This window comes from Panthera tigris, chromosome B4 (genome assembly GCF_018350195.1).
Source record: "Panthera tigris isolate Pti1 chromosome B4, P.tigris_Pti1_mat1.1, whole genome shotgun sequence".
In the NCBI taxonomy this organism is placed as follows: Eukaryota; Metazoa; Chordata; class Mammalia; order Carnivora; family Felidae; genus Panthera; species Panthera tigris.
Window position 1 is genome coordinate 95266053 of NC_056666.1, and position 27745 is coordinate 95293797.

At 36.9% G+C, this 27745-nt stretch overlaps 1 protein-coding gene across 2 annotated transcripts in view; it reads left to right on the forward strand.

The window, feature by feature from the left end:
* RAB21 (RAB21, member RAS oncogene family) overlaps positions 1 to 27745 on the forward strand; it is a 41054-nt gene that overhangs the window by 7573 nt on the left and 5736 nt on the right. The window contains exons 2-7 of one of the 2 annotated variants that reach the window (XM_042992756.1): positions 4565 to 4624; positions 5382 to 5489; positions 9203 to 9266; positions 15922 to 15976; positions 16442 to 16530; positions 19324 to 19397. In XM_042992756.1, coding sequence (XP_042848690.1) covers positions 4565 to 4624; positions 5382 to 5489; positions 9203 to 9266; positions 15922 to 15976; positions 16442 to 16530; positions 19324 to 19346 — 399 coding nt within the window. In that variant the 3' untranslated portion in view covers positions 19347 to 19397. Of the gene's footprint in view, positions 1 to 4564; positions 4625 to 5381; positions 5490 to 9202; positions 9267 to 15921; positions 15977 to 16441; positions 16531 to 19323; positions 19398 to 27745 lie in introns of those variants that run through there. The other variant, XM_015537565.2, reaches the window with a different exon arrangement.

The window sequence follows — 27745 nt, forward strand, 5'->3', positions numbered from 1 at the left end:
ATTTCTAGAACCTTTTGAATTGATACTGTAATGCCACTTTCCCTTCCCCTTTCTAGACTGGGGATTCTTCACTGAGATGTTGCCAGGGATTTAGAAATCCCTTGGGTTAAGTGTGTGAAATTGTTTTTTGGTATGTGTATGTGAGCGGTTTTCTTGGGAGTAAATCAGTTCATAGCTCTCATCAGATTCTCAAAGAAGTCCCGTGATCATATTTCTCCCTTACACATTCATGTAACAGAATTAAGAACCGCTGCCCTAGATTAAGTATAACTACAAGTGGCATCTGAGTGGTCTGCCCAAATTAAGTATGCCTCATAGAGGTGGTTAAAAAAGATAAGACAAATGTCAGCCTTTTAATTTTTTGCTATTCCATCTTGATATTATGTAAAATCTTTCACCTTTATTTTCCAATCTAATTGTATTTGCTTTTAAAACAGATGATATTTGTTCTTTAAGAAAATGTCTGTACCATATTACAAACTTAGAATATATATAAAATGGGATGGGACAATTTATATTACACGAGGAATTTTCCATATAGTGGGATTTAAGTAGTTCATTATGAAGGAGAAAAAAAATATTTAGTGAGGATCCTTGGATAATATAGTAGATATTTGAGTTAATTAGATTTGGGGCACCTGGGTGGCTCAGTCAGTTAAGCAGTGACTTTGGCTCAGGTCATGATCTCACGGTTCGTGGGTTTGAGCCCCGCATCAGGCTCTGTGCTGACAGCTCAGAGCCTGGAGCCTACTTCAGATTCTGTGTCTCCTCCTCTGTCTCTGCCCCTCCCCTGCTGGTGCTCCATCTCTCTCTGTCTCAAAAATAAATAAAAATGTTTAAAAAAAGTTAAAAAATACAAAATAAAATAATTACATTTACAAGGAAACTTTTAGAAGCACATCTCTTCATAAATTGAGTTTTACCTTCATCGATTTATCCAGGTACATTGTAGATATGTTTATCTGTAATAACAGTATTTGTATGTCTGTTGTATTTGTGTGTCAGCCCTGGCTTCTGCCTTTTCCATAAGAGAAGTATTATCTCAGATCTCAGTGTGGAAGATATGCTAGCGTAGTGGTTATGAGTCGTGTCTGGAGCCAGCCTACCTGGATTTCAAATCCTACTCTGTCACTTCCTATGTGACCTTGGGCAAGATACCCTTCCTGTGTCTTAAGTTCCGACATCTGTAATATTTGGATAATTATATCTAACTCAGCGTACTATGACATTGAATGAGTTAATATTGAAAAGCTCTTAGAATACTGACCATTTCATTGTAAGCCTCATGAGCATGTTAAATAAAAATGTGTAATCTAGTTGACATATTTCTACCCATGAAAAGGTAATTTACAATATAAGCAAGGCAGTATATAGTATATATTAAAGATTAGGTTCCCTGTAATTCTTCAGGATAGAGAAACTCATTGTGGGTTGTATGGGTGGTATGAGAAAGCTTAAAAATTCAAGGAAGAAGAGTTTGGGTCATGAACTGGACTTGGATAGATGGTATTCAAATAGAGAAAAAAGTACATCCAAATTAGAGGGGAATTTTATGGGCAAGCAGAATTGGAGGAATGTATATAAACCATATAAGCTGGAAAGTAATTGGAAAAATACTAGAAGCTATGGACATGGACAATTGTGGAGGCCCTTGGATACAAAAATAACACTTAGAGATTTTTAGTTGTAGATTATGGTTCCCTAACTTTTATAAAGGAAAAGCTTATGAATGATCTTATAAAAAGTACTCAGCACAGTTCTTGGTGGAAAGTAAGCATTTGGTAATTGTTAGCTAGTATTAGCAATAGTAGTAGAAATAAAAGTGTAGAGTTTCACTGTATGGATGGGCTGTCTGTGTACCTTTTAAAAGTTGCATACTGAGGGACACTTAGGCTATTCCTTTTTTCTTTTATAATCAATATTGATGAGCAGCTTTCCATAAAATTGTATATCCAGGGTTCCTTAGGAGAGACTCAACACTGTCCCTTAAACTCACCATGGGAAGGTGGTGGTAAGTTTCCGAGGAAATGGTAAAAAGGGAAAGGATGGAGCTTTATCAGCTCTAATTGATTCCTGTCTATTGAGAAATCCTCACAAAACTCATGACAAAAAAGTTATTTTGATATTAGCTGCCAGCAGGGATATAGTTCAAGCAAACTTGTTAAAAATGATATCTTACTAGAATACTTGAATGAGTTATGGTAAGATTTTTTTTTAATCATGGAGACTTTAGGAAGATAATTTGGCATGTTGACTAGAGTGTGAGGTGAGACCAAAGTTGTTACAGTAGTATGAGATTGGTTGTCAGAGAACTCCAGAAGAAATATGAAGACAAGTCTTGGTAGTTTTGTTTTTGTTTTTTGGAATATGGAATGTCAGAGGAGGAAGAATACTTAGAATATTTCTAAGAGTCTAAACCTCAGTGACTTGAGAATGTGATCAAAATACTGAAGTTGGAATGGAAAGCCAATTTTGTAAGGAAGATCAGTTTAATTTTAAATATATTTGAGACAAGAGAGGCATTTAAGTTGACCTATATATTAAATATTTGGGTGGGATTCAGATTTTGAGTTTCTTCATATAGCATTGATGTTGAACCCATGAAAATGGTTGATGTCAAGTAGGTCACACAACTAATAAGTTGCAAGGTAAGATTCAAATCCACAGTTCTGATTCAGAGTTCATATTCTTAGCCCCTATGCTCTAATGAGTGGGAGAGGTCCTTTATTTAAATTCATTGTGGAAATATGTATTTGGTCTTCTCATTTTCCAAGTTATTTCTTTTGTTATTTTGCCATTTATTTTATATATGCCCCTTTCTATGTAATCTTTGTTTCATTTAATAAAATATCTTTAGTGTAGTTAAGGTTTTGAAGGAAGGCATTCCTGGATTTGATCTCCACTCTGCCATTTGTATCTATCTGTGTATTCCTTTGTTAATCACTAAATTCATTGGCTTTTTCTTAGTTCTAAATTTCCTTGGTGTACATACAGCAGAAAGCACTTCCTGAAATCTAGGTTCCTCCTTCAGTAATAATTCACCATCTTAGCTTTTTACCTGTTTTACCTTATTTCTCTGTACTTTCTTTTATATAGATACACCTAAATGTGACTGTCTCTGCATAACTTTGGACTTGGTTCTCTGTTCCTTTTTTTAAATGTCACCTGACTCTGGGTTCTGATTATATTTCCTCTTCAATCACTCTAGATTCTGTTTTCTCTTTTCTATCTTTGTGGACTTGGTTCAGGCCCTTTTTGTTTTTCTCTCCCAACTCTGTAATAGTCTCCTGTTTCCAGGTCCAGTCCTGTCCTTTCCAGTCCAACCTCCTCTCCTATCACAGAGTCATTCTCTTAAAATATAGATCTTATACTACCCCAGTGCTTAAAATCCCTTCAATGATTCTCCATCATCAACAATATTATTCTTAACATGTATTCCTTAGGATGAATTAGGCATTTCTCTAGGGGAAAATAGGTCAAATGAGTTTGGGAAATGCTCGTATAGATGCAGTTAGTTTTTTTTTGTTTTTTTTTTTGGCAGAATCTTAGTGTGCCAGTGTGTATTATGAATGTACAGAGGGAATGCAGAGCAATATGCTGCATATCCCAATTACATCTGACTGTAGTATACGTTAAAAAAAAAAAGACGTCTAGAGTCTTGGAACAGGTGTTATTAAGACCCACAAAGTAAAGTCTCTACATCTAGACATGGAACCCTAGCACTTTTTTTTTTTTTTTTTAATTCATTCAGCCTTTGTCTTTTTCTGTAGTCTCATCTCTGGCATTGACCGTACTACCTTGGAGTTCTCCATGGGGAGGGAGTTATATTTTTCAGGCTTTGGTGGCTTTACCCATCTGTCAGGGAAAACCCATACTACTCCTAAAGGGGAGACCATCACCTTCTCTCTGAAGCCTTCTGTCATCCAGGCAGGCTTTACATTTTCTTTCTCAGTACTGTCTTTAGAGTGTACTTGGCAAGACCCTCCCATTTTAACAATTGTCACATGATACTACTTTTCTTTACATGTTTATTTCTGCTGTATATAGACTGTAAGCTCCTTGAAGGCTGGAACCATTTCCTTTCATTTCTGTGACATTAGTACTTAAGATAATTATTAGATATGAATTAAATAATTGAATTATAAAATAATTGCGGGAATATTTCAAGTAATATTGGTATTCATACAGTTAAGTAAACTGCCAGTAAATATATGTTTTATCTCACTTAGAAATCTCTTAGTTCTTTCTACAATGATTGCATAAGGTGACATTAAATGCAATGCTCTAAGAGAAATTTTTATGGGGAAGATCTAGGAAAATGTTTAATTACCATTTTTTCTTCTTATTTTTCATAACTTGTGTCCATAAAACAAAAAACTATTTTTTATATTAGGATATAACTAATGTTTTGTCTTCAGTGAAAGTAATGTTTAGTCATTAATAAAAAATCAGTGATTACTTTTTCTCTCAGATAACTTGTTTCATATTGAGATTATTCTTCCATCTATAGTTTTTAGGGTAAGAAACATATGAAATATTGTTTAATGTATATCTCTTTTCTTAGGCATCATTCTTGACAAAGAAGTTAAATATTGGTGGGAAAAGAGTAAACCTTGCTATATGGGTAAGTTGACCTTTTCAATTGAGTTTGTGAAGTCTTCTGCTATTCTTGATAATTTAATAACTAATTGGCTGAAAGAATAGGAATTTGAATTTCTTTTTTTAAGTGAAGTTTAGCTGAAGCTTTTTTTTAATAAACTTTTTTTTTTTTTTATGAAATCAGGCTAAGAATTATACAGTTGTATACACGAATACTGCTTATCATAACCTTTGAGTTGGGGGAAGAGTAAACTCAGGGATTCCATATCAGAGAAAGAACAGGGTGGGTGAACAGCCTGACTGTCCTATTTTCCCTCTGTGTTTTCATGTTCCAGCTTTCCAAGGGAGTGCCTAGTAGAGAGTAGGGTAATGCGTCAGACTACCTTTTGGCCAGTGGTCCTGGTGTATACTCTCTTTCTTGTTTTCTCCCTTTGTGGGAAACCTAAATTTAGGGCAAGGCCTGTTTCTGGCTTACAATGGCATCTTGGGCATTCTGATCCTCTGGCAATTGAACTGTTTTTTTTGTTTTTTTTTTTAGTGGGTGTGGGAAGATTGATGAGGAGTAAGAGGGTTGGGAGGGAAGAAGTAACCTTTGTATAATGGTAAAACATTATTGGTTATAACTTCTAAAGAATTTTTGTAACCTGTTCTTTTTTCTTTAAACAGTGCTTTGAGATTATCTGTAACTTCGCCACTTTCCAGTTAATTAAAAGTTAACTATAGTTGCAATAGCAGATTTATTTTTTTCTTCTGATCTAATAAGTATTTGTTGCTTTATTTAGGATACAGCAGGTCAAGAGAGATTCCATGCATTGGGTCCAATTTACTACAGAGATTCAAATGGAGCTATTTTAGTTTATGATATAACAGATGAAGATTCCTTTCAGAAGGTATTCTATTTACTTATAGGTAGATGATTTGAAGAACAACACTAATTTTTCAAGTCTCCATTCACATGCCTTTGTTTACTAATGTGGTTAATCTTGGTTTTAAAAGTAAAATATAGTTTGTACATAAATGATTACCACTAGTATTTGTTAATGCAGTATTTAATTGATTAACAGAGATATTAATAGTTTATTACATGCTTTCTCAGATATTAGGAAAGGGAAATAATTTGAAATAAAACCAGAAAAATTGAAGGGCTTTTTTTCTCCCTGTTAAAGAAAAATTACGTATATTTCTTGATTCCATATATAGTAGGCATGTGAATACTTGGTATGGTTGCATGGGCTCTCTAATTGTAAAGACAAAAAAAGAAGAGGGGCACCTGGGTGGCTCAGTCGGTTAAGTGTCCGACTTTGGCTCAGGTCATGATCTTGCTGTTCCTGAGTTCAAGCCCCGCGTCAGGTTCTGTGCTGACAGCTCAGAGCGTGGAGCCTGTTTCAGATTCTGTGTCTTCATCTCGCTGTCTGTCCCTACCCCACTCATGCTCTGTCTCACTCTCAAAAATAAGTAAACATTAGATCACCTTTAAAAAAATTTTTTTTTGTACTCTGTATATCTCTCTCAAAAATAAAAATAAAACATTAAAAAAAAAAAAAGAAAGATGATAAGAACTAAATCGAATTAAGCTCTTTCTTCTCAGTAAGTGTCCTGGAAGGTATAAGTTTTAAAGGACAGTCTAGGTAGTATTTATTTTAAAGTTTTTTCTTTTTCTTTTTTTTTTTTTTACCCCTCTTTTAAACATACACCACAAAAGTAGAATTTTTAAAGTTGTTTGGAACCAAAAATAAGTTACCATTAAACTTACCTCTGAATTTTCATCACAGTCAGGATGGTGACTAATTGCTTATTTGAACCTTTCTCTGAGAGCCCCTCTTAGAATAAATGTTCAAGGGTATGAACTAAAAGGGGCAATTTCCAAGGCAGAACGTTTTCTTTCCTTAAGTTTCAGGTTTGTTCCTGTTGAAATTACTTGCTGTTATAGATTCAGGTGTGTGTGTGTGTGTGTGTGTGTGTGTGTTTTCCATTTGTTTCCCAGTAGTTAACAGATGAAGCAACTATACAAGTTAGTCTTTGGATTATTACATGTGGAAAAATTTAATTCAAGGAGTAGAAAAATGAAATGATAAGTAATTTGTAGATTTAATGATACTTGAAAATTTTATTTTGGGGCTGTTATCTGTTATCCCTTCCTACCTTTTGGCATAAATAGAAATGGTTTGAGTGTTTTATTAAGAGAAGGTTGAGTCTTTTAAGTTGAAAAGTGACCAGTTATCTCTTGCTGTATAACAAAACCCCCAAAACCTGGTGGCTTAAAACAATGATTTATTAATCTCATGATTTTGTGGGTTGACTGGGCAGGTCATGTGGTGGCACTCGTGCAGCTGCATTGAACTTGGAGTTTGGCTGGGTAAAAACCATCCAGGAAGGCCTGTTCTCCCCCATACGGCCTCTCACTCCGTTTTCTTTTTTTTTTTTCTTTTTTTTTTTTTAATTTTTTTTTTTTTAACGTTTATTTATTTTTGAGACAGAGAGAGACAGAGCATAAACCGGGGGGGGGGGGGGGGGTCACAGAGAGAGGGAGACACAGAATCTGAAACAGGCTCCAGGCTCTGAGCTGTCAGCACAGAGCCCGACGCGGGGCTCGAACCCACGGACCGTGAGATCATGACCTGAGCCGAAGTCGGACGCTTAACCGACCGAGCCACCCAGGCACCCCACTCCATCTGTTTTCTTATCCTCCAGTGTTCTCTCCACATGCTCTCTCATTATTCCATATTTTAGCCTAAGCTGCTTATATAACAACTGGATACCAAGAGTAGCTGCCAGGCCCTCTTAAGTCCGAAGCTGGCATAGCATTACTTCTGCCACATTCTCTTGGTCAAAGCAAGTTAAAAGTCTAGCCCTGCTTTACAGAGAGGGGAAATAGAATCTGTCTCTTGATAAGAAGATAAAGAATTTGTGACCATCTCTAACTCACCACAGAATGTATAGGGGTAATGAATAGGATGCCTGCAGAAGGGGATCTAATTGCAGATGAGTAACAATTTTTTTAAAAAATTGGTTAGATATAGTAGATTGTGGTAATATCTGTAGAGGGAGTAGAGTAATACATAATTGGATTCTGGCATGGTTCCTTTGAAATGATGAGGATGTACATTGTATATTGTTAAATTTTTCTTATGTGAAATCAATTGTGGATGGAAGTTCATTGCTTCTCTGAAAATTTTATACAAATGTGATTGAAACAAAAAGATGTGGCTGTACTGAGAAAACTATGGTTCAGTGCTAAGAGAAAGATAAGGTGATAATATTGATTACCTTTGCTTTTGTAAAGGTTTGGGGTTTATTAAAGATAGTTCCTCTGCATTCTTGCAGAGAGCAGGAGTATGGAGCTGTTACATTTGTACTACATTTGTAGGACCAGATGCACAATAAGTGCTTACTTACCACGTATTTAATGTAATTTTTATAATATAAAGAAGTGTGTGAATTTTTTTTAGGAAAGTGTATAAGTTCTGTGTGATTTGATTACATACAAATTAAATTGCATTAGAAAAAATGAAAGGAGGTATTCAAGTTTGTTCTTTATCCTATTTTATTGTAATCGATATATTTAAAATCATGAGTTCAAAAGATTAATTTACTTAATTTGAATTTACTCTCAACTGTGCCTACTGCTGTGCTTCATCCATAGTGAAGAATTTATTACTGGAGTCTTTGTACACCCGTGGTTTTCTGTCAGGAGGTGACAGTGACTGGAGACATCTTTGGTTGTCACAGCTGGAGGATAGTACTGAATGATATCTAGTGGGTAGGAGGCCAGGAATACTGCTAAATATCATACACTGCGCAAGATAGTCCCTCACAACAAAGAATTAATCTGAGCCAAAATACCAGTATTGTTGAAGTTGAAAAATACTGTCATACACTAAAGGATGAAAATTTATTTTGCCGCTCTTTTTGGTGTCCATATACATTTTCCCCCTTTTAAGTGTGTGATACAGAAGCTCTGTGCCCTCTATTTGGAACCAATAAAGACTTTTTAAACAAATTTTTAGATGTTTATTTATTTATTTTGAGAGAGCACGCACACATGAGCAGGGAAGGGGCAGAGAGAGAGGGAGAGAGAGAAAGAATCCCAAGCAGGCTCCATGCTGCCAACGCAGAGCCTGGCGTGGGGCTCAAACTCAGGAACCGTGAGATCATGACCTGAGCCGAAATCAAGAGTCGGACACTTAACTGACTGAGCTACCCAGGCACCCCAACCAATAAGGACTTAATTTTAAGCCTGATATTTTTAAGTTCAAAGTGACTCTACAAGCATCTGTTATTATCAGAGGCTGGAGTTGACATGCTTTTGCTCGGGTAACTAGCTTTGTTTGGATCTGTGCAAGATTTATGAGAATTTATAATTAGAGGTGTCTCTGTCTATACTATATGTAGATATAGAGAGAAATTGTTCCATTGGATATTTGTGTGCAGTTTGCAATATAATCTGTCAAAAAATGATCCTACATTAATCATTTCTAGTAACACCTAAATATATGGGCTGTTAGACAAATTCTTGGTACTTTGACAGGGTGGGGCTTGGGATATTGTAATGGTGGCCATTGTAACAGGAATTGTTTTAATATTTACTCTTTTGTATACACAGGTAAAAAACTGGGTCAAAGAATTACGGAAAATGTTGGGAAATGAAATCTGTTTATGTATAGTTGGTAAGCATCATCACTTTTTAAAAAATATGTCCTCTATTTTCTGATGTTTTATTAGAGAATAGCAAATAAGTAATTCTCATTTTTAAAGTTATGTGAGAAAAGAAGAATGACATTTTAATATTCAAATATTTTAGAATAATTTAGGATTTGGAAGTGATCTTTCAGAAGATTCAAACTTCAGGGAAGGCCTTGGGGAACAGGTGGGAAACTAATCATGTAAGGCTTCAACTGCCAGCCTTGCTTCAGTTTGATCTTTAGTTTTTCACTGTAAGATTTTTTTTTTAGAAAAAAAGAGTTTAGGATCTAATTTCAAATAAAATTAAAGCTAATGAATTCAGCAAGCATTCTTGTTTTATACATTTAACTATGCACATTTTTGAGTTAAGGACAAATTTGACTCCAAGGATATGAGTAGATTATGATACTAGTGTAGAGGAATATTCTTTTTTTTTTTTTATAAAAATTTTTTTTTTTAACGTTTATTTATTTTTGAGACAGAGAGAGACAGAGCATGAACGGGGGAGGGGCAGAGAGAGAGGGAGACACAGAATCGGAAGCAGGCTCCAGGCTCTGAGCCATCAGCCCAGAGCCTGACGCGGGGCTCAAACTCGCAGACCGCGAGATCGTGACCTGAGCGGAAGTCGGACGCTTAACCGACTGAGCCACCCAGGCGCCCCAGAGGAATATTCTTAATGGGAAAAATAAAGGAACTGTAGAACTCATCCTTGGACTTCTGGAATTTCTCTTTGGTTCCCTTTTTCTTTAGTTTATTATTTCTATGATCTAGTAACTAATAATTGAGCAGGAAAGTATACCAGACACTATCCTGTGTTCTTAGTAGATATTATCTCATGTAATCCTCATAACCTTATGAGGGATTTATAGAGGAAGCTGATCCCTGGAGATATTTAATAATGTGCCCATTATCAAGCAGCTATCAGAGATGGAGTACAAATTGAAATCATTCTGACTCCTGTGCTTTGTTATTAATTCTTGTGATGAATAACTTCATAGTGCTTTCTTTCTTTCTGCATGACTGGTAGGGTAAAAATGGCCTCGGAAAAACCAGGGTGGGTTTAGTGGAGGACTTAGAATGGAATGATTGATGTGGGTGTATTTGGCTTTTTTAAGAATATTTTTTTTAACTAGAATTTACATTTCTTACATTGTGTCACCATTAAATCGGTAAACTTTACAGTTCCAGTTCAGGGTGCAAGTCTGGGGGAAGAGGACACAGAGATGATCTGGCCTGTTTTTTAAGTCTAGATGCTAGATGGTAGGCTAGATGGCAGGAGTATTTCAGAACAGAACCCTGGAGTAGTAGACTACATGGGAGTTTGGGCCAAAGCTGCAGCTAGTCATTACTGAGTTTGGCCTGGCTTTGTCTAGTAACTGGGACTTACTGGGAGTGGAAGTGGCCACAGTAGGTGAATGACTGAAGATTTGATTATTTGAGATTCTGGTTATCTCTCAGAAGAGGGAAAAAAATGACTAACATATAAAGTCAAAGAAGCCTCCAGTTTGTTATTTGACCAAGGTTACAAGTATTGTTTTTTTACTTTTTACTTTTTTAAATTTTATTTATTTATTTTGAGAAAGAGAGTGTGTGAACATGAGCAGGAGGGGCAGAGAGAGAGAAAGAATCCCAAGCAGGCTCCACACTGTCAGCACAGAACCCGACACAGGGCTTGATCCCTGGGGTCATGACCTGAGCCAAAATCAAGAGTGGATGCTTAACTGACTGAGCCACCCAGGCACCCCTAAAGTAACATTTTTTAAAACATAGCTGGATAGGGGGCGCCTGGGTGGCTCAGTCGATTAAGCATCCAACTTCAGCTCAGGTCATGATCTCGTGATTCGTGAGTTGTGAGCCCCTTGTTGGGCTCTGTGCTGATAGCTCAGAGCCTGGAGCCTGCTTCAGATTCTGTCTCCTTGTCTCACTGCCCCTCCCCTGCTTGCGCTCTGTCTCTCAAAAATAAAAACATTTAAAAAAATAGCTGGATAAATAAAGCTTATGAATAATTTGAACTGTGTATTGTTCATGTTCATACTATAAGAAGGTTTAGGAATAAATCTGGTAGCTTACTGCCCCTCGTAGAATCAGATAATCCTCATTTAATATCATACAGTGTTTAATAATTATTGGTATGAAGTATAAAAACCTCTCACTCCTTTTCTGTTGGCAAATGTGACATGGAATTTTGTTGTAATTCAGTGATGAAAGAATTTTGAGAGCCCACTTACCACAAAAGGAGAATTTCACAATGTATCTGTTTAAACAGTAACTTAGAGGGCTCACCTGTTTCTTTTTCATCCCAACCCAGCTGCCTTTCCGTCACCAACGCCCACCTCCAGATACTTACTGTCTTGACTTTTTACTGCATGGACTAGTTTTGATTTGAATTTTATATAAATGGAATCGTATAGTATGAACTCTTGTATCTGGTTTTTTGTTTTTTTGGCTTTACATTATGTTTGCATGATTCCCCTCTGTTCTTGTATATAGTTGTAGTTCATTTTATTCTTTGCTCTCTGGTGCTTTATGAATATTCCACAATTTATCCTTTTGTTATTGGTAGCCATTTACATTCTTTTATCCCCTATTGATTTTCATTCTATTTTTTATAGCAGTTCAGTGTTTATTCTCTCTTCTGTTTTATTACTAAATTCAAAATAATAACACTACTTCCCAGGATTGTGGTGAAGAATAATAAACACTTGGCATAGAGAAGGCATTTGACAAATGTTTGTTCCTTTTCCTTTACATAACACAGTCCTTCAAATATTTGGACGGTTTACCTGAAGTGAAGGTCTTCACTTCACTTCTCTAGGTCTTCATTTGTTTTTCATTTGGTCTAACTTCTAGGCATTCTCATCATCCTGAGTCCTTTTTCCTAGGTTTGTTTCAGTATATAAGTGTGTTTTCTACACTTGAACACTAGAATCTAGACATTGTTGAGCCAGTGTATACTTACATAGCTCTCTTTAAAATTCTCCCGTTATCATTCTACCAACAATGGCCAAGATTGTGTACACTTTTTAGCATTAGCATCCATGTCAATTCAGTGTTTCTTTTACATAGATTATAGTTAACAAAAATCTGAATCACTGTTTTATAAGTATCGCTCTTCTGTCAAGCTTTTCCCATCTTGTTGTTGTATAATTAAGTTATTTAAACTTAAGTGTAGGAACTTCAACTCATCATGTTTCTGAATCTTTATGTTTGATGATATCATCTCCTGGCTTTCTCATGTAAATTAAATAGTCCTTATCTAAACCACTTACAATGTGTTAACCAGTAATGGAGAACCCCATATTTGGCTAGCAAAGACTTTTTCCTCTCAATTTTAGTTAGTTCAGTGATTAGCATTCTTAGCTGTGGTTGCTTTGCTTGATAGTATTTTGCTTCTAGTCTGTCCTTAACATTTGTATGTTTATTAAATAGTTACTTTTAATAATAGTTACCATTTATTAAGTTCTAAGTACTGTTCTAAGAACTACACATTTATGATTTCAGTAAGTCTTCTGGCAATACTACAAGAAGGTATCATTGCCATTTCCATTTCACACATGAGAAGTGGGCTAAGAGCTTGATACTTCCAAAGTACATAGCCAGTTAGAGGTAGACCTGGGATTTTAACTTAGGTCTGTCTGCTACATCAAGAATAAGTGAACAGAGGTGCCTGGGTGACTCAGTTGGTTAAGTGTCTGATTTGAGCTTAGGTCAAGATCTCATGGTTTGTGAGTTCGAGCCCCGTGTTGGACTCTGGACTGACAGCTCAGAGCCTGGACCCTTCTTTGGATTCTGTGTCTCCCTCTCTCTGCCCCTCCCCCGCTCGTGTGCTGTCTGTCTCTCTCTCTCAAAAATAAACATGAGAAAATAATTTAAAAAATAAAAATAAAAAAAAAGAATAAGTGAACAAAATAGATATGGTCCTTGTCTTCCCAGAGCTTATGTGTAGGAAGAGAGAGAAAAACAAGCTATTACTATATATTACAATAAATGCTATGAAAGGGGAAGTACAGAGTGCTGTGGTAGCACAAAAGCAAACCTAACTAAATTTGGGGGGTGGGCTGGGGATGTTAAAGGAAGATTTCCCAGAGTGTTGGATTAACTAAATAAGCTAGATGAAGCTAGTGGGGTGGTGGTAAAAAGTGTGTTGCCTATCATGGGCTTTAATTTTCTCCTAACACTGTTAATTTTCCATTTGATCATTCACTGTGATGAATATGGCGGATATTAATAACTGCTAATTACTGAGTATATACTACATACTAGGCCTTTTACATGTATTGTATTTTCACATCAACTGTGCTAAGTTTGTTAGCTACATTTGTACAAAGTGATACTAAGAGGTTAGTAATGTTCCCCAAATTATATAGTTATGAAGTGACCCAGGACAGGAAAACAAGTTTTATCAGGGTTAAAGCCTTTGAAGGCTTCCTTTGATTGATTAGGACACATACCATTGGGTCTCAGCAAAACAGGTTTCTAGCTCTTTATTGCTATTAGGCCATCTGCCCTTAGCAATGGGTATATCCTTTCCATGATCTTAATTCAAATGTGTTTTTATAAAAAATAAAAGTTTTTGCTTCTTAGCAGGGTGGCTTTTCACCTTCCTCTTCAATAGCTTCAGCCAATTTTTCCCCCTTATCTTTATAGTACTGTACTTTACTTGTTGGTAATCTTTCTTCAGGTGTTTCAAGTCTATTAGAAAGTTCCCTACATAGCTGTATAGTAATATTGAAACAGATACGAACCTCAAAGCCTTAATCCTTTAGATGTCTTGCTTTTTTTTAATGTTTTTATTTTTAAGAGAGAGACAGAGCATGAGCAGGGGAGGGGCAGAGAGAGAGGGAGACAGAATTTGAAGCAGGCTCCAGGCTCTGAGCTGTCAGCACAGAGCCTCATGCAGGGCTCGAACTCATGAACTGTGAGATCATGACCTGAGCCAAAGTTGGATGCTCAACCATTTGAGCCACCCAGGCTCCCCTAGATGTCTTGCTTTTAAAAGAACTGTAGGCACTAAAAAAATTTTGAGTTTTGGAAGGATGTCAGTCACCACAATGTGTTTTTTTTTGACTTAATCTGTGCTGTCACTCCCTATGAATACCGATTGTTCAAAGAACTAGTAGTAAACAAAAATTTTTTGTTTAAAAAAATAATTAGGTTATTAAGATAGCTATTTTAATGATAACCAGATTTATTAAAGTTAGGTAAGTTTAAAATGTTATTAGATAATATTAGATCATAGCAGTGTCTGAATAATTTCCCCCAAATATTCATTTGAGGCAGTACTCAAATTTTCTACTTTCTGTATCCTCATTTTTTAAGAACAGATGTTGATAATCCTGGTGGAATTTGAAAACAGAGGCATTAAAGATTGAGAAAAACAGCTCATAGGGTTTTAGGTAATTGGGACAAAAGTCTTCTTGATCGGAGACTCGTGGCAGTCTTGTGCCTCTGTTGGAACCACAGACCACTAGGTGGTGCTTTTTGCTTTCTTCATAGCATAAAACAACTTCTGGTGACTGTCCGCTATATTGGCTGTAATATTTAGCAAATTTAAATTTTTATTGACAAGTAGAATGTAGAAAATCAAATAATATGGTTTTCTTGCTAAGGTAAACAATCCCCAAAGAAGGAACAGTTCATTATAGAATTTGTTGATAATCACTGAGCTTTAGTATAATCTGTTTCCCTCTCCTGCTTTGGCTATGTTGTAAAATAGTGACTTGCAGCTGCCCACAATTGGGTGCTCAGTTTATTTGAGGTCCTCCATGTACAGAACCTCCGGGCTTCTACTTCTCAGTTGTAAGCATCTTTCATTGGGTGCTTATCGTGCTTTATCTGAAATCATCTAGATTCTCTAATGTCCCAAGAAAAGATGACCTTATTTACAAAAGTTTCTTTTTTTCCTCTATAAGTCAAAATAGAAGATATTTGTTTGAAGTATCCTTCCTTTAGTGTTGTCTGTCCAGCCAACTCACCTTAACCTCTATTCTGTATTTAAATAGGGAATCTGCATTTTGCAGTTTCTTCACTTTTATTCTGGTGGCTTTTTTAGCATAATTTCGGTTTCGTCCCATTGTTTAAGAAGAGTTAAACTTATTTTCAGTAATTTTAAATTCGCATGATATGCATATATTAAGCTCTCTCATGTTAAATAAACAGTGCAGTTTCCTCTCCAGTGGTGGTGAAATGCTTAAAGAGCCATAATACCAAATACCCTTAGGTTAGCCTAATATCTTTCATGAATAGTAAGATAGCCTTGCTTAATTATTGACTGTCTCTATGTTGACTGGGGACCATTTACACTTGGCTAAGAATCATAGGTTTCCAAGTGTATGTTGTCTCACTTATCTCCTAAATCAAAGAATAGTGCCCATCTCTTTGGAAAAGTTATTTTCTCTGCTTCAGGAGGGATTTGCATTGAGCCATTTGAAGGAGGTTGAGGCATTTACCTTGACAGTCATGATCTGCCCTTATATTATAGGGTTTAACTTTATAGTTTCAGGACATGTAGAAGTTTGATGGGAATTTGTATTATTTTTCCAGGTGATTAAAATGGCAATTGTGTACTTAGAATTGACTTAGTTCTGTTATAAAAATGAATCAATATTAAGAATTGGCATCTTTACTTTTTCAAACTAGGTAATAAAATAGACTTGGAAAAGGAGAGACATGTTTCCATTCAAGAAGCAGAATCGTAAGTGATCACCCTTTCTCCCTCCCTCCCGTCACTCCCTGGTAGAAGTCCTTTTCTTTGCACAGTGTATTTTACCATTTATGTAATACTGAAACCTCTTAATCTAAAATGAGCTATTGGAATCAGTGAAGCATATTTACATTGGTAATTTCTGGACTTTTGACATTTAAAGTTACTCCATTCTCACTTCTCTTTTTGATTTCAGTAAAAAATATAAAGAGTGATGCGAAAGAAAACTATCAGCAAATAGTGAATCACAAAAACTTGTATTTGGGTTCCAAATTAACTTAAACATTTCAAGTGTTGTTATTCTCATGTTCTTAATTAAAATTTGGTTCAGTGCATCTTAATTTCACTAAATGTGGGTTAATTAGTAATAAGTCACTAAAATTGCTACTTAAAACATGACAAAAACATGAAAAAATTTTTTGCATCAATCACTGACGTTACTCTTTTTTTTTTAAGGTATGCAGAATCTGTTGGAGCAAAACATTATCATACTTCAGCCAAACAGAACAAAGGAATTGAGGAACTCTTTCTTGATCTTTGTAAAAGTAGGTGTATTCAGACTTTGTATATTTTAGAAATAGCTCTTTTAAAAATATTGGTAATATTTTTTAAGTGATGTTTTACAGTCTCAATTAATGACCACACTGATGATTTATCACATCTGACAGCACTATTATTTACTTAATATTTTTTTCTTAAACTCATTATTTAAAGCTTAAATACCTATTTACCTCTATTTCAAGCACTAGTTAATGGATATGAAATCAGCAGATATGATATGTGCTAAATACACATTAAAATAAATACGTAACTGTCAAAAATAAAAATAGAGGAGAGTATACAGATTAAAACAGATTTAAGAGATATAACAACCTGTTGCACTGGATGGACCTTATTTGGATCCTGATTCGACAAAGTAGTGAAAAAGGACATTTGTTAAACAATAGGGACTATATGAATACTCACTGGATATTTGATGATATTATTAAGGGGTGTCTGGCTAGCTCAGTTGGTAGAGCATGTGACTTTTGACCTCAAGGTTGTGAGTTGAAGCCTCACATTGAGTATGGGTGCCTGGGTGGTTCAATTGTTTAAGCATCTGACTCTTGGTTTCAGCTCAGTTCATGATCTCACGGTTCATGAGTTAAAACCTCACATCAGGCTCTGTGCTGCTAGTGCTCCCTCTCTCTCTGCCCCTTCCTCACGCTCTCTCAAATATAAAAAAAAAGAAAAATTAAAAGAAAGAAATTATTGAGGTTTTGCTTCAAGATGGTAACATCAGAAGATCTTGAACTTACCTTTTCTCATTGATACACTGAGTCTAAAGGTACATATGATACAATTTCCTCTTTAAAAAACATAAAGTCTTACTGAATGACAACTATACCTTGGACAAATAATAAGAAAATGACACTGAAGAAGGTAGAAGAGGCTGAAACACAATCTTGCCATAAACCACATCCCTGGTGTGATGACCCACAACTAAAAGGGAACTCAAAACCTATAGCTTCTCCGTAAGGAGTGAAGATTATGAACCCCACAGTGGGCATCTCAACTTTTAAGACATTAATGAGATGAGTCCCCCAAATATCTAACTTTGAAAATCAGCATGTCTCACATCCCAAGACCTACAATACTGAAAGTCTGAAAAACTGTTTTCTGGGTTTGTTTTTTTTGAGATAGAGAAGAGAAGGCTCAAGTGAGCAAGGGGCAGAGAGAATCCCGTGAGGGGCAAAGAGAGAGAAGGCGGGACTCAAGCTCACCCAATGCAGGGCTCAAGCTCACCCTGTGCAGGACTTGAACTCAGTGAAAAGTGAGATCATGACTTGAGCCAAAGTCGGCTGCTTAACCGACTGAGCCACTCGGGTGCCCTGAAAAACAGTTCTTAAAGGGCTGTGTGCTTGGACTCACCTGCCCCAGGGCCTAGGTCAGAGGCAGCTGATCACACTAACTTAAAGTGAGGGAGGCTTAGGGTACCTGGGTGGTTTAGTTAGTTAAACATCCAACTCTTGATTTCAGCTCAGGTCATGATCCCAGGGTCATGGGATCAAGCCCTGTGTCAGGCTTAGCACTGAGTGTGGAGCCTGCTTGAGATTTTCTCTCTCTCTCTCTCTCTCTCTCTCTCTCTCTCTCTCTCTGCCCCCTTCTCTGTTTATGCTCTAGTTCTCTCAAATAAAAAAAAAATGTTTTAAAGTGAAGGAGATTCACCTGCTTAAAAGTGTCAGCCCGCAGGGCAGGCATCTAATCTAACACACACATCTAGGAGCCTGCTGGTGGAATACTCTCCTGGGACGGAGGCTGGCGGGTGTCATCTTCATGCTTTTCCTTTGCTGCATTCCCACTTTGCTGTGCTCCAGAGTACCAGTATCTCTGGTAGGAGAGCTTTTGCACACATTTGGTGCCCCAATTTTTGCACCTGCCACCCAGGAAACACCTCTTAATCACCTGGCCTAAAGGCCAGGGGAGCTTATATTCTTAGTCCTATTGGACTATAATAATTGGTGTTACTCAAAAAGGAGCTCATACCCCTGTCTGGCACCCCAATTTTTGTAACTGCTGCCAGGGGACCCTTCTATATTACCTGGCTCTGGTGGCCAGTGGGGCCTATGTCTGTGGGTCCCACAGGACTGTAATCAACAGAGAAAGAGCTCTTAAACAGCCACCACCCACAGGACACAGCAAGAAGCAACAGATCCACAAGCTCAATTTTTTCGTGAAGGAGGCCCATTCGCTAATCGTCATGACTGTGGCCTGAGGGGCAGGTTTTAGGTTTGGCACACATTTAGTGGCCTGTGGAACTGCATTCAAGGAATGTAGGCTGTGGGCACCATCTTTGTGCTCTTCTTCTACCTTGTTCTGGCTTGCTAGTATAACCTAGGAAAGAGCTTATACATTTGTCTAGAGCCCTAATTTTAGTGATTACTGCCCAGGGGACACTTCCAGATCACCTGGCCCTGGTAGCCAGTGGGGCTTCTGCTTGCAGTCCCAGAGGACTGTATATCTGCATACTTTTAAAAGCTGATACCTAAAGATCGGGCTTCCGGTCAGCCTGAATCTAGGTGCTGAGATCCTCCCATTTGGGACACTGATACATCTTGGCACATCCTCAACTACTGGGAGCTATTAAAAATACAATAGGCTGCTTGGAGAAGCAGCCTGTTCCATTTACTATGCAGAAAGCAACATGGAGAGTCACACAAAATGAAGAAACAGGAATATGTTCCAAATGAAAGAACAAGATAAAACCTCAGGAAAAAACCTGAATAAGACAGAGATAAGTAATTTACCTTACAAAGAATTCAGAGTAATGGTTATAAAGATCCTCACAATTTCAACAGGAGATGGAAGATACAACAAATAGAAGTCAGAGCTGAAGAAAACAGTAAATGAACTGAAAAATACACCAAAGGTATTCAACATCAGCCTAGATGAAGCAGAAGAAATGATCAGTCAACTCAAAGACAAGGCAGTGACACCCAGTCAGAGCAGCAAAAAGAAAAAACGTGAAAAAAGGTGAAGATAGTTTAAGGCATTTATGGAACAATATCAAGCAGTCTAACATTCGCATTCTAGGGATCCCAGAAGAAGAGAGAGAGAGAGAAGGGGGGCAGAAATCTTATTTGAGGAAATAATGGCTAAAAACTTCCCAACCTGGGTAAGGAAACAGACATCCAAGTGCAGGAAGCCCAGAGAGTTCCAAATAAGAGAAACCTAAAGTGATCCACACTGAAGATACATTCTAATTAAAATGTCAAAAGACAAGGAGAGACTATTAAAAGGGGCAAGACAAAAACAACTTGTTACATACAGGGCAATCCCCATAAGATTATCAGCAGACCTTTCAGCAGCAGTTTCACAGGGCAGAAGGAGTGGCATGATATGTTCAAAGTACTGTAAGTAAAAAACCTTCCAACCAAAAATTCTCTACCTGGCAAAAGTATCATTCAGAAGTGAAGGAGAGATAAAGGATTTTCCAGACAAGCAAAAGCTAACGTTCATCACCACCAAACTTGCCTTAAAGATATGTTGAAGGGACTTCTTATATCTGAAAAGGAAGGGTGCTAATTAGTAGCAGGAATACACATAAGAGATGAAATCTCACTGGAAGGTGAATAGTAAAGGTAGTATATTAACTGATTATAAAGTTAGTGTGAAAGTTAGAAGACAAAAGTAGTAAAGATAACCATAATTGTGATAATTAGTTGAGGTATACGTAAGATGAAAAGATGTAAAACATGACATCAGAAACATAGGGGAGTAATAATGTTGAGCATTATAGTAGGATCAAGTTTAAGATGTTATCAACTTAACAGGGTGCCTGGGTGCTCAGTTGGTTAAGTGTCTGACTTTGGCTCAGATCATGATCTCACAGTTCATGAGTTCGAGCCCCGCGTAAGGCTCTGTGCTGATAGCGCAGAGCCTGGAGCCTGCTTTGTATTCTTTGTCTCCCTCTCTCTCTGCCTCTTCCTGCTCATGCTGTCTCTTCCTCTCTCAAAAATAAATAAACATTAAAAAAATTTTTTTAAGATGTTATCAACTTAAAATAGACTATTATAGACACAAGCTGTTATATGTAAGCCTCTTTGTAACCACAAAACAAAAACCTATAGTAAATATACAAAAGATAAAGACAAAGGAATATAAGCATACCACTGAAGTATGTCATCAAACCTCAAAGGAAAGAGCAAGAGAAGAAGAAAGAAACAAAGAGGAATTACAAAAACAGCTAAAAAATAGAATGGCAGTAAACATACCTATAACTACTTTAAATGTAAATGGACTAGGTTCTCAAGTCAAAAGACATAGAATGGCTTGAGTGGATTAAAAAAAACAAGACCAGGGTGCCTGGGTGGCTCAGTTGGTTAAGCATTGACTCGATTCAGCTCAGGTCATGATCTCATGGTTCACGGGATCAAGGCATGGGTTAGGCTCTGCACTGAAAGTGCGGCACCTGCTTGAGATTCTCTCTCTACCTCTCTCTTTGCCCCTCCCCCACTCACATGTGTGGGCACACACTCTCTCAAATAAACTTAAAAAAAAAAAGGTCTTAAAAAAAAAAAACAGACCCATGTATATGCTGCCTATAAGAGACTCAGTTTATTTATTTATTTTTACTTATTTTTAATTTAAATCCAAGTTAACATACAGTGTAATAATTTCAGGAGTAGAAATTCATGATTCATCACTTACATATAACGCCTAGTGCTCATCACAACAAGTGCTGTCTTTAATGACTCTCACCCATTTAGCCTATCCCCCCATCCACCATCCCTCCAAACCTCAGTTTGTTCTCTATATTTAAGAGTTTCTTACGGTTTGCCTCCCTCTCTGCTTTTATCTTACTTTTCCCTCCCTTCCCCTATGATCATCTGTTGAGTTTCTCAAATTCCACATTTGAGTGGAATATGATACTGCTTTTCTCTGATTGACTTATTTCACTTAGCATAATACACTCTTCCATTCACATTGTTGCAAATGGCAAGATTTCATTCTTTTTGATCAGTATTCCATTGTGTGTGTGTGTGTGTGTGTGTGTGTGTGTACACCACATCTTCTTTATCCATTCATCAGTTGATGGACATTTGGGCTCTTTCCATGCTTTGACTGCGGTCGATAGTGCTGCTATAAACATTGGGGTGCCTGTGGCCCTTCGAATCAGTATTTTTGGAACCTTTGGATAAATACCTAGTAGTGCAATTGCTGGGTCATAGGGTAGTTCTATTTTTAATGTTTTGAGGAATCTCCATACTGTTTTCCAGAATGGCTGCACCAGTTTGCATTCCCACCAGCAGTGCAAAAGGGTTCCCTTTTCTCTGCATCCTCACCAACATCTGTTGTTGCCTGAGTTGTTAATTTTAGCCATTCTGACAGGTGTGAGGTGGTATGTCAATGTGGTTTTGATTTGTATTTCCCTGATGATGAGTGATGTTGAGCATTTTTTCATGTGTCTGTTAGTCATCTGGATGTCTTCTTTGGAAAGTGTCTAGTCATGTCTTTTGTCTATTTCTTCACTGGATTATTTATTTTTGGGTATTGACTTTGAGGAGTTCATTACAGATTTTGTATACTAACCCTTTATCCAGTATGCCATTTGCAAATATCTTCTCCCATTCTGTCATTTGCCTTTTAGTTTTGCTGATTGTTTCCTTCACTGCATGAAGGCTTTTTATCTTGATAAGGTCCTAATAGTTCATTTTTGCTTTTGTTTCCTTCCCGTGCCTGTGGGTGACATGTCAAGTAAGAAGTTGGTGCGGCTGAGGTCAAGAGGTTGTTGCCTATTTTCTCCTCTAGGACTTTGATGACTTCCTATCTTACATTTGTTTAGGTCTTTCATCCATTTTGAGTTTATTTTTGTGTATGGTGTAAGAAAGTGGTCCAGGTTCATTCTGCATGTCACACTGTCCAGTTTTCCCAACACCATTTGCTGATGAGACTGTCTTTTTCCCATTGGATATCCTTTCCTGCTTTGTTGCAGATCAGTTAGCCATATATTTGTGGGCCCATTTCTGGGTTCTCTATTCTGTTCCATTGATCTAATGTGTCTGCTTTTTTGCCAGTACCATACTGTCTTGATGATTACAGCTTTGTAATGTAGCTTGAAGTCCGGAATTGTGATGCCTTCAGCTTTGGTTTTCTTTTTTCAACATTCCTTTGGCTATTCAAGGTCTTTTCTGGTTCCATATGAATTTTAGGACTGTTTGTTCTAGTTCTGTGAAGAGTGCTGGTATTATTTTGATAGGGATTGCATTGAATGTGTAGATTGCTTTGGTAGTATGGGTAATATTTTAACAATATTTTTTTTTCCCAATCCATCAGTGTGGAATGTTTTTCCATTTCTTTGTGTCTTCTTCAATTTCTTTCATAAGCTTTCTATACTTTTCAGTGTGTAGATCTTTTACCACTTTGGTTAGGGTTATTCCTAGGTATTTTATGGTTTTTGGCGCAACTGTAAATGGAACAGATTCCTTGATTTCTCTTTCTGCTGCTTCATTATGGGTGTATGGAAATGTAACCAATTTCTGTATTTTATATCCTGCAACTTTGCTGAATTCATGTATCAGTTCTAGCAGTTTTTTGTGTGGAGTCTTTTGGGTTTTCCACATAGAGTATCATATCATCTGTAAAGAGTGAAAGTTTGACTTCTTCCTTGCCAGTTTGGATGTCTTTTATTTCTTTTTGTTGTCTGATTGCTGTGGCTAGGACTTCCAACACTATGTTGAACAACAGCAGTGAGAGTGGACATCCCTGTCGTGTCCCTGACCTTAGGGGGAAAGCTCTCAGTTTCTCCCCATTGAGGATGATGTTAGCTGTGGGTCTTTTGTATATGGCCTTTATGATGTTGAGGAATGTTCCTTCCATTCCTACTTTCTTGAGGGTTTTATCAAGAAAGGATACTGTATTTTGTCAAATGCTTTTTCTGCGTCTATTGAGAGGATCATTGTGGTTCTTATCCTTTTTTTTTCTCAATGTGGTGTATCACATTGATTAATTTGTAGATATTGAACCAGCTCTGCATCCCAGGAATAAATCCCTCTTGATTATGGTGAATAATTGTTTTCATGTATTGTTGGATCCGGTTTGTTAGCATCAGTTTAGATGTAAGGATACACACAGACTGAAAGTGAAGGGATGAAAAAAGACATTCCATGTAAACAGAAACCAAAAGAAAGTTGAAGTAGCTATTCATATATCAGACAAAATAGAATTTAAAACAGAGACTGTAATAAGAGACAGTGGCATTGCATAAATGATAAAGGGATCATTCCAACAAGAAGATAAGACATTTGTAATATTTGTGCACCCAACACAGGAGCACCTAAATATATAAAGCAAATATCAACAGACCTAAAGAAAGAAATAGCAATAAAAATAATGGTGGGGGACTTTAATTCCCCATTTACATCAATGGATACATATGCAGACAGAAAAGCAGTAAGGAAACATTGGCCTTAAATGACATGTTAAATCAGATGTACTTAACAGGTTTTTAGAGGACATTCTATCCAAAAGCAACACAATGCACATTTTTCCCAAGTTCACCTGGAACACTTTCCAAGATTGTATATCATGCCACAAAACAAGTCTTAATAAATTCAAGAGGACTGAAATATCAAGCATCTTTTCCAACCACAATGGTATAAAATTAGAAATTAGCTACACAAAGAAAACTGAAAATTTCACAAATATGTGGAGAATAAACAGCATGCTAATGAACAGCCAGCAAGTCGAAGAAGAAATCAAGAGAAATAAAAATATACTTTTAGATAAACAAAAATGTAAATGTAACATACCAAACTTTATAAGATGTAGGAAAAGCAGTTCTAAGAGGGAAGTTTATAGCGATACCTAACTCAGGAATCAAAAAGAGTCTCATATAGGGATGCCTGGCTGTCTCCGTTGGAAGAGCATGTGACTCAATCTCAGCGTTGTGAGTTTGAGCCCCATGTTGGGAGTAGATATTACAAAAAATAAATAAATAAAACTTTAAAAAAATCACAAAGAAACAACATGACTTTATATATCAAGGAACTAGAAAAAGAAGAACAAAGCCCAAAATTAGGGGAAGAAAGGGAACAACAAAAATTGGAGTAGAAATAAATGAAGCAGAGACCAAAAAAAAAAAAGAAAAGAAAAAAGATCAGTGAAACTAAGAGCTAGTTCTTTAAAGATAAAATTTTAAAAACTTCAGTTAGACTCACCAAAAACAAAGAGTACTCAAATAAATAAAAATGAAAGTGGATGGGTGCCTGGGTGGCTCAGTTGATTAAGTGTCCAGCTCTTGATTTTAGTTCAGATCATGATACACAGTTCGTGAGTTTGAGACCCATGTAGGGCTCTGTGCTGACAGCACGGAGACTGCTTGGGATTCTTTGTCTCTCTCTCCTCTCTCTCCTCTCTCTCTGCCCCTGCTCCAGTCACACTTTCTCTCTCCAAATAAATAGACATTAAAGGAGAAGAACCAGCATTTCCCAGACGGATTGGATGTCGAACCCCTTGTTTAAGGAAGGAGGGGAGGGAGGGAGGAAGGGGAGGGAGGGAAGAAGGAAGGAAGGGGAGGAAAGGAGGCAGTGAGGGAGGAGGGGAGGAAGGAAGGAAGGAAGGAAGGAAGGAGAGGGAGGGAGGAAGATGTGAAAGCAGACGCTTTACAACTGATACCACAGAAATACAAAGGATCACGAGACACTACTGTGAACAATTATATGCCAATAAATTGGACAACCTAGAAGACATCAACAAATTCCTAGAAATATATAACCTACCAATAATGAATCATGATGAAATATAAATTCTGAACAGACTGATTACTAGTAAGGAGATTGAATCAGTAATCAAAAACCTCCCAACAAACAGAAATCCAGGACCAGATGGCTTCACTGGTGAATGCTACTAAACATTCAAAGAATGTTCTACTAAACATTCAAAGAATACCAGTCCTTCTCAAATTCTTCCAAAAAGTAGAAAAGAAGGAAACTCCAAACTCATTTTGCAAAGCAAGCATTACCCTGACACCAAAGCCAGACAGGGACACCACAAGAAAAGAAAATTACAGGCCAGTATCCTTGATGAACATAAATGCAAAAACCCTCAACAAAATATTAGTAAACTGAATTCAGCAATACACTGGAAAGATCATAACACCATGATCAAATGGGATTTATTCCAGGGATGCAAGGATGGTTCAACATCCATAACTTAGTCATTGTGCTACACCATGTTAACAAAATGAAGGATAAAATCATATGATCATTTCAGTAGATGCAGGAGAAGTATTTGACAAAATTCAGCATCCATTTATGATAAAAAACAAAAAAACTTCTTAACCAAGTGGGTATAGAGGGAATGTACCTTAACATAATAAAGGCCATATGCAGCAAACCCACAACTAGCATCATACTCAATGGAGAAAAACTGAAAGCATTTCCTTTAAGATCAGGAACAAGACAAGGGATGCTCACTTTTGCCACTTTTATTCAACATAGTATTGTAAGTCCTAGTCAGAGCAGTTAGGCAAAGAAAAAGAAACAAAAGGCATATGGTTAGAAAGGAAGAAGTAAAACTGTCAGTATTTGCAGATGATATTATATATAGAAAACCCTTAAAGACTCCCATCAAAAAACTGTTAGAACTAATAAGCAAATATAGTTCATTGTAGGATATAAGAAATCAATAAGCAAAAATCAGTTGTGTTTCTAGACACTAATAATGCACTATCAGAAAGAGAAATTAAGAAAACAATCCCATTTGCAGTTACATCAGAAATGATAAAATACAGGCGCCTGGGTGGCTCAGTCAGTTAAGTGTCTGACCTCAGCTCAGGTGATCTCACAGTTTCTGAGTTTGAGCCCTGCATCGGGCTCTGTGCTGACAGCTCAGAGCCTGGAGCCTATTTTGTATTCTGTGTGTCCCTCTCTCTCTGCCTCTCCCCAACTTGTGTTCTATCTCTGTCTCTCTCTCTCAAAAATGAACATTAAAAGAATGATAAAATGCATAGGAATGAATTTCATGAAAATGAGGTGAAAGACTTATATGTTGAAAACTATAAAACATTAAAGAAAGAAATTGAAGACAAATAAATGGAAAGATATTCCATGCTCATAGGCTAGAAGAATTAATATTATTAAATGCCATACTAGTCAAAGCAGATTCAGTGCAGTCCTTATCAAAATTACAATGGTGGGGCACCTAGATAGCTCAGTCGACTTCAGCTCAGGTCATGATCTCCCAGCTTGTGAGTTTAAGCCCTGCGTTAGGCTCTCTGCTGTCAGCACAGAGCCCACTTCAGATCCTCTCTCCCCTTCTCTCTCTGCCCCTCCCCCCACTTGCACCCTTTCAAAAATAAATAAACATTTAAAAAAATTACAATGGCATTTTTCGTAGAAGGAGAATACCCAACCCTAAAATTTGTATAGAACCATAAAGGACCCTGAATAGCCAAAGAAATCTTGAGATGAGGAACAAAGCTAGAGGATCACACTCCCTGATTTTCAACTATATTACAGAGCTATAGTAAAACAGCTATAGTAAAACAGTGACATAAAAACACACACAGATCAATGGGACATAATGCAGAGCCCAGAAATAAACTCATTCATATATGGTCAATTAGCTTACGACAAAGGAGCCAAGAATATATAGCTAGGAAAGGACTGTCTCTTCAATAAATGGTGTTGGGGAAATTGGACAGTCCCATATAAATGAATGAACCTGGACCACTATTCTACACCATAGACAAAAATTAATTTAAATGAATTTAAGAGTTAAGCCTAAGACCTGAAACTCCTAGAAGAAAACATAGGCAGTAAGCTCCTTGACATAGGTCTTAGCAATGATTTTTTTTAATCTGACAGCAAGAGCAAATGCAACAAGAGCAAAAAGAGACATTAGACTACATCAAACTAAAAGGCTTCTGTCCAGCAAAGAAAACCATCAGCAAAATAAAAAGGCAACCTACCAAATGGGAGCAAGTGTTTGCAAATCATGTCTCATAAGGGGCTAATGTCCAAAATATATAAAGAACTCCTGCAACTCAATAGATTAAAAAGAAAACCTTACAGAGAATCCAATTAAAAAATTGGTCAAAGGTCTGAATAAACATTTTTCCAAAGAAGACACAGAGTTGGTCAATAGGTACATGAAGAGATGTTCTGTATCATTAATTATCAGGGAAATACAAACCAAAACTTATGAGATGAGATAATACTTCATACCTATTAGAATGAATGGCTAGAAACAAGTGTTAGCGAGGATGTGAAGAAAAGA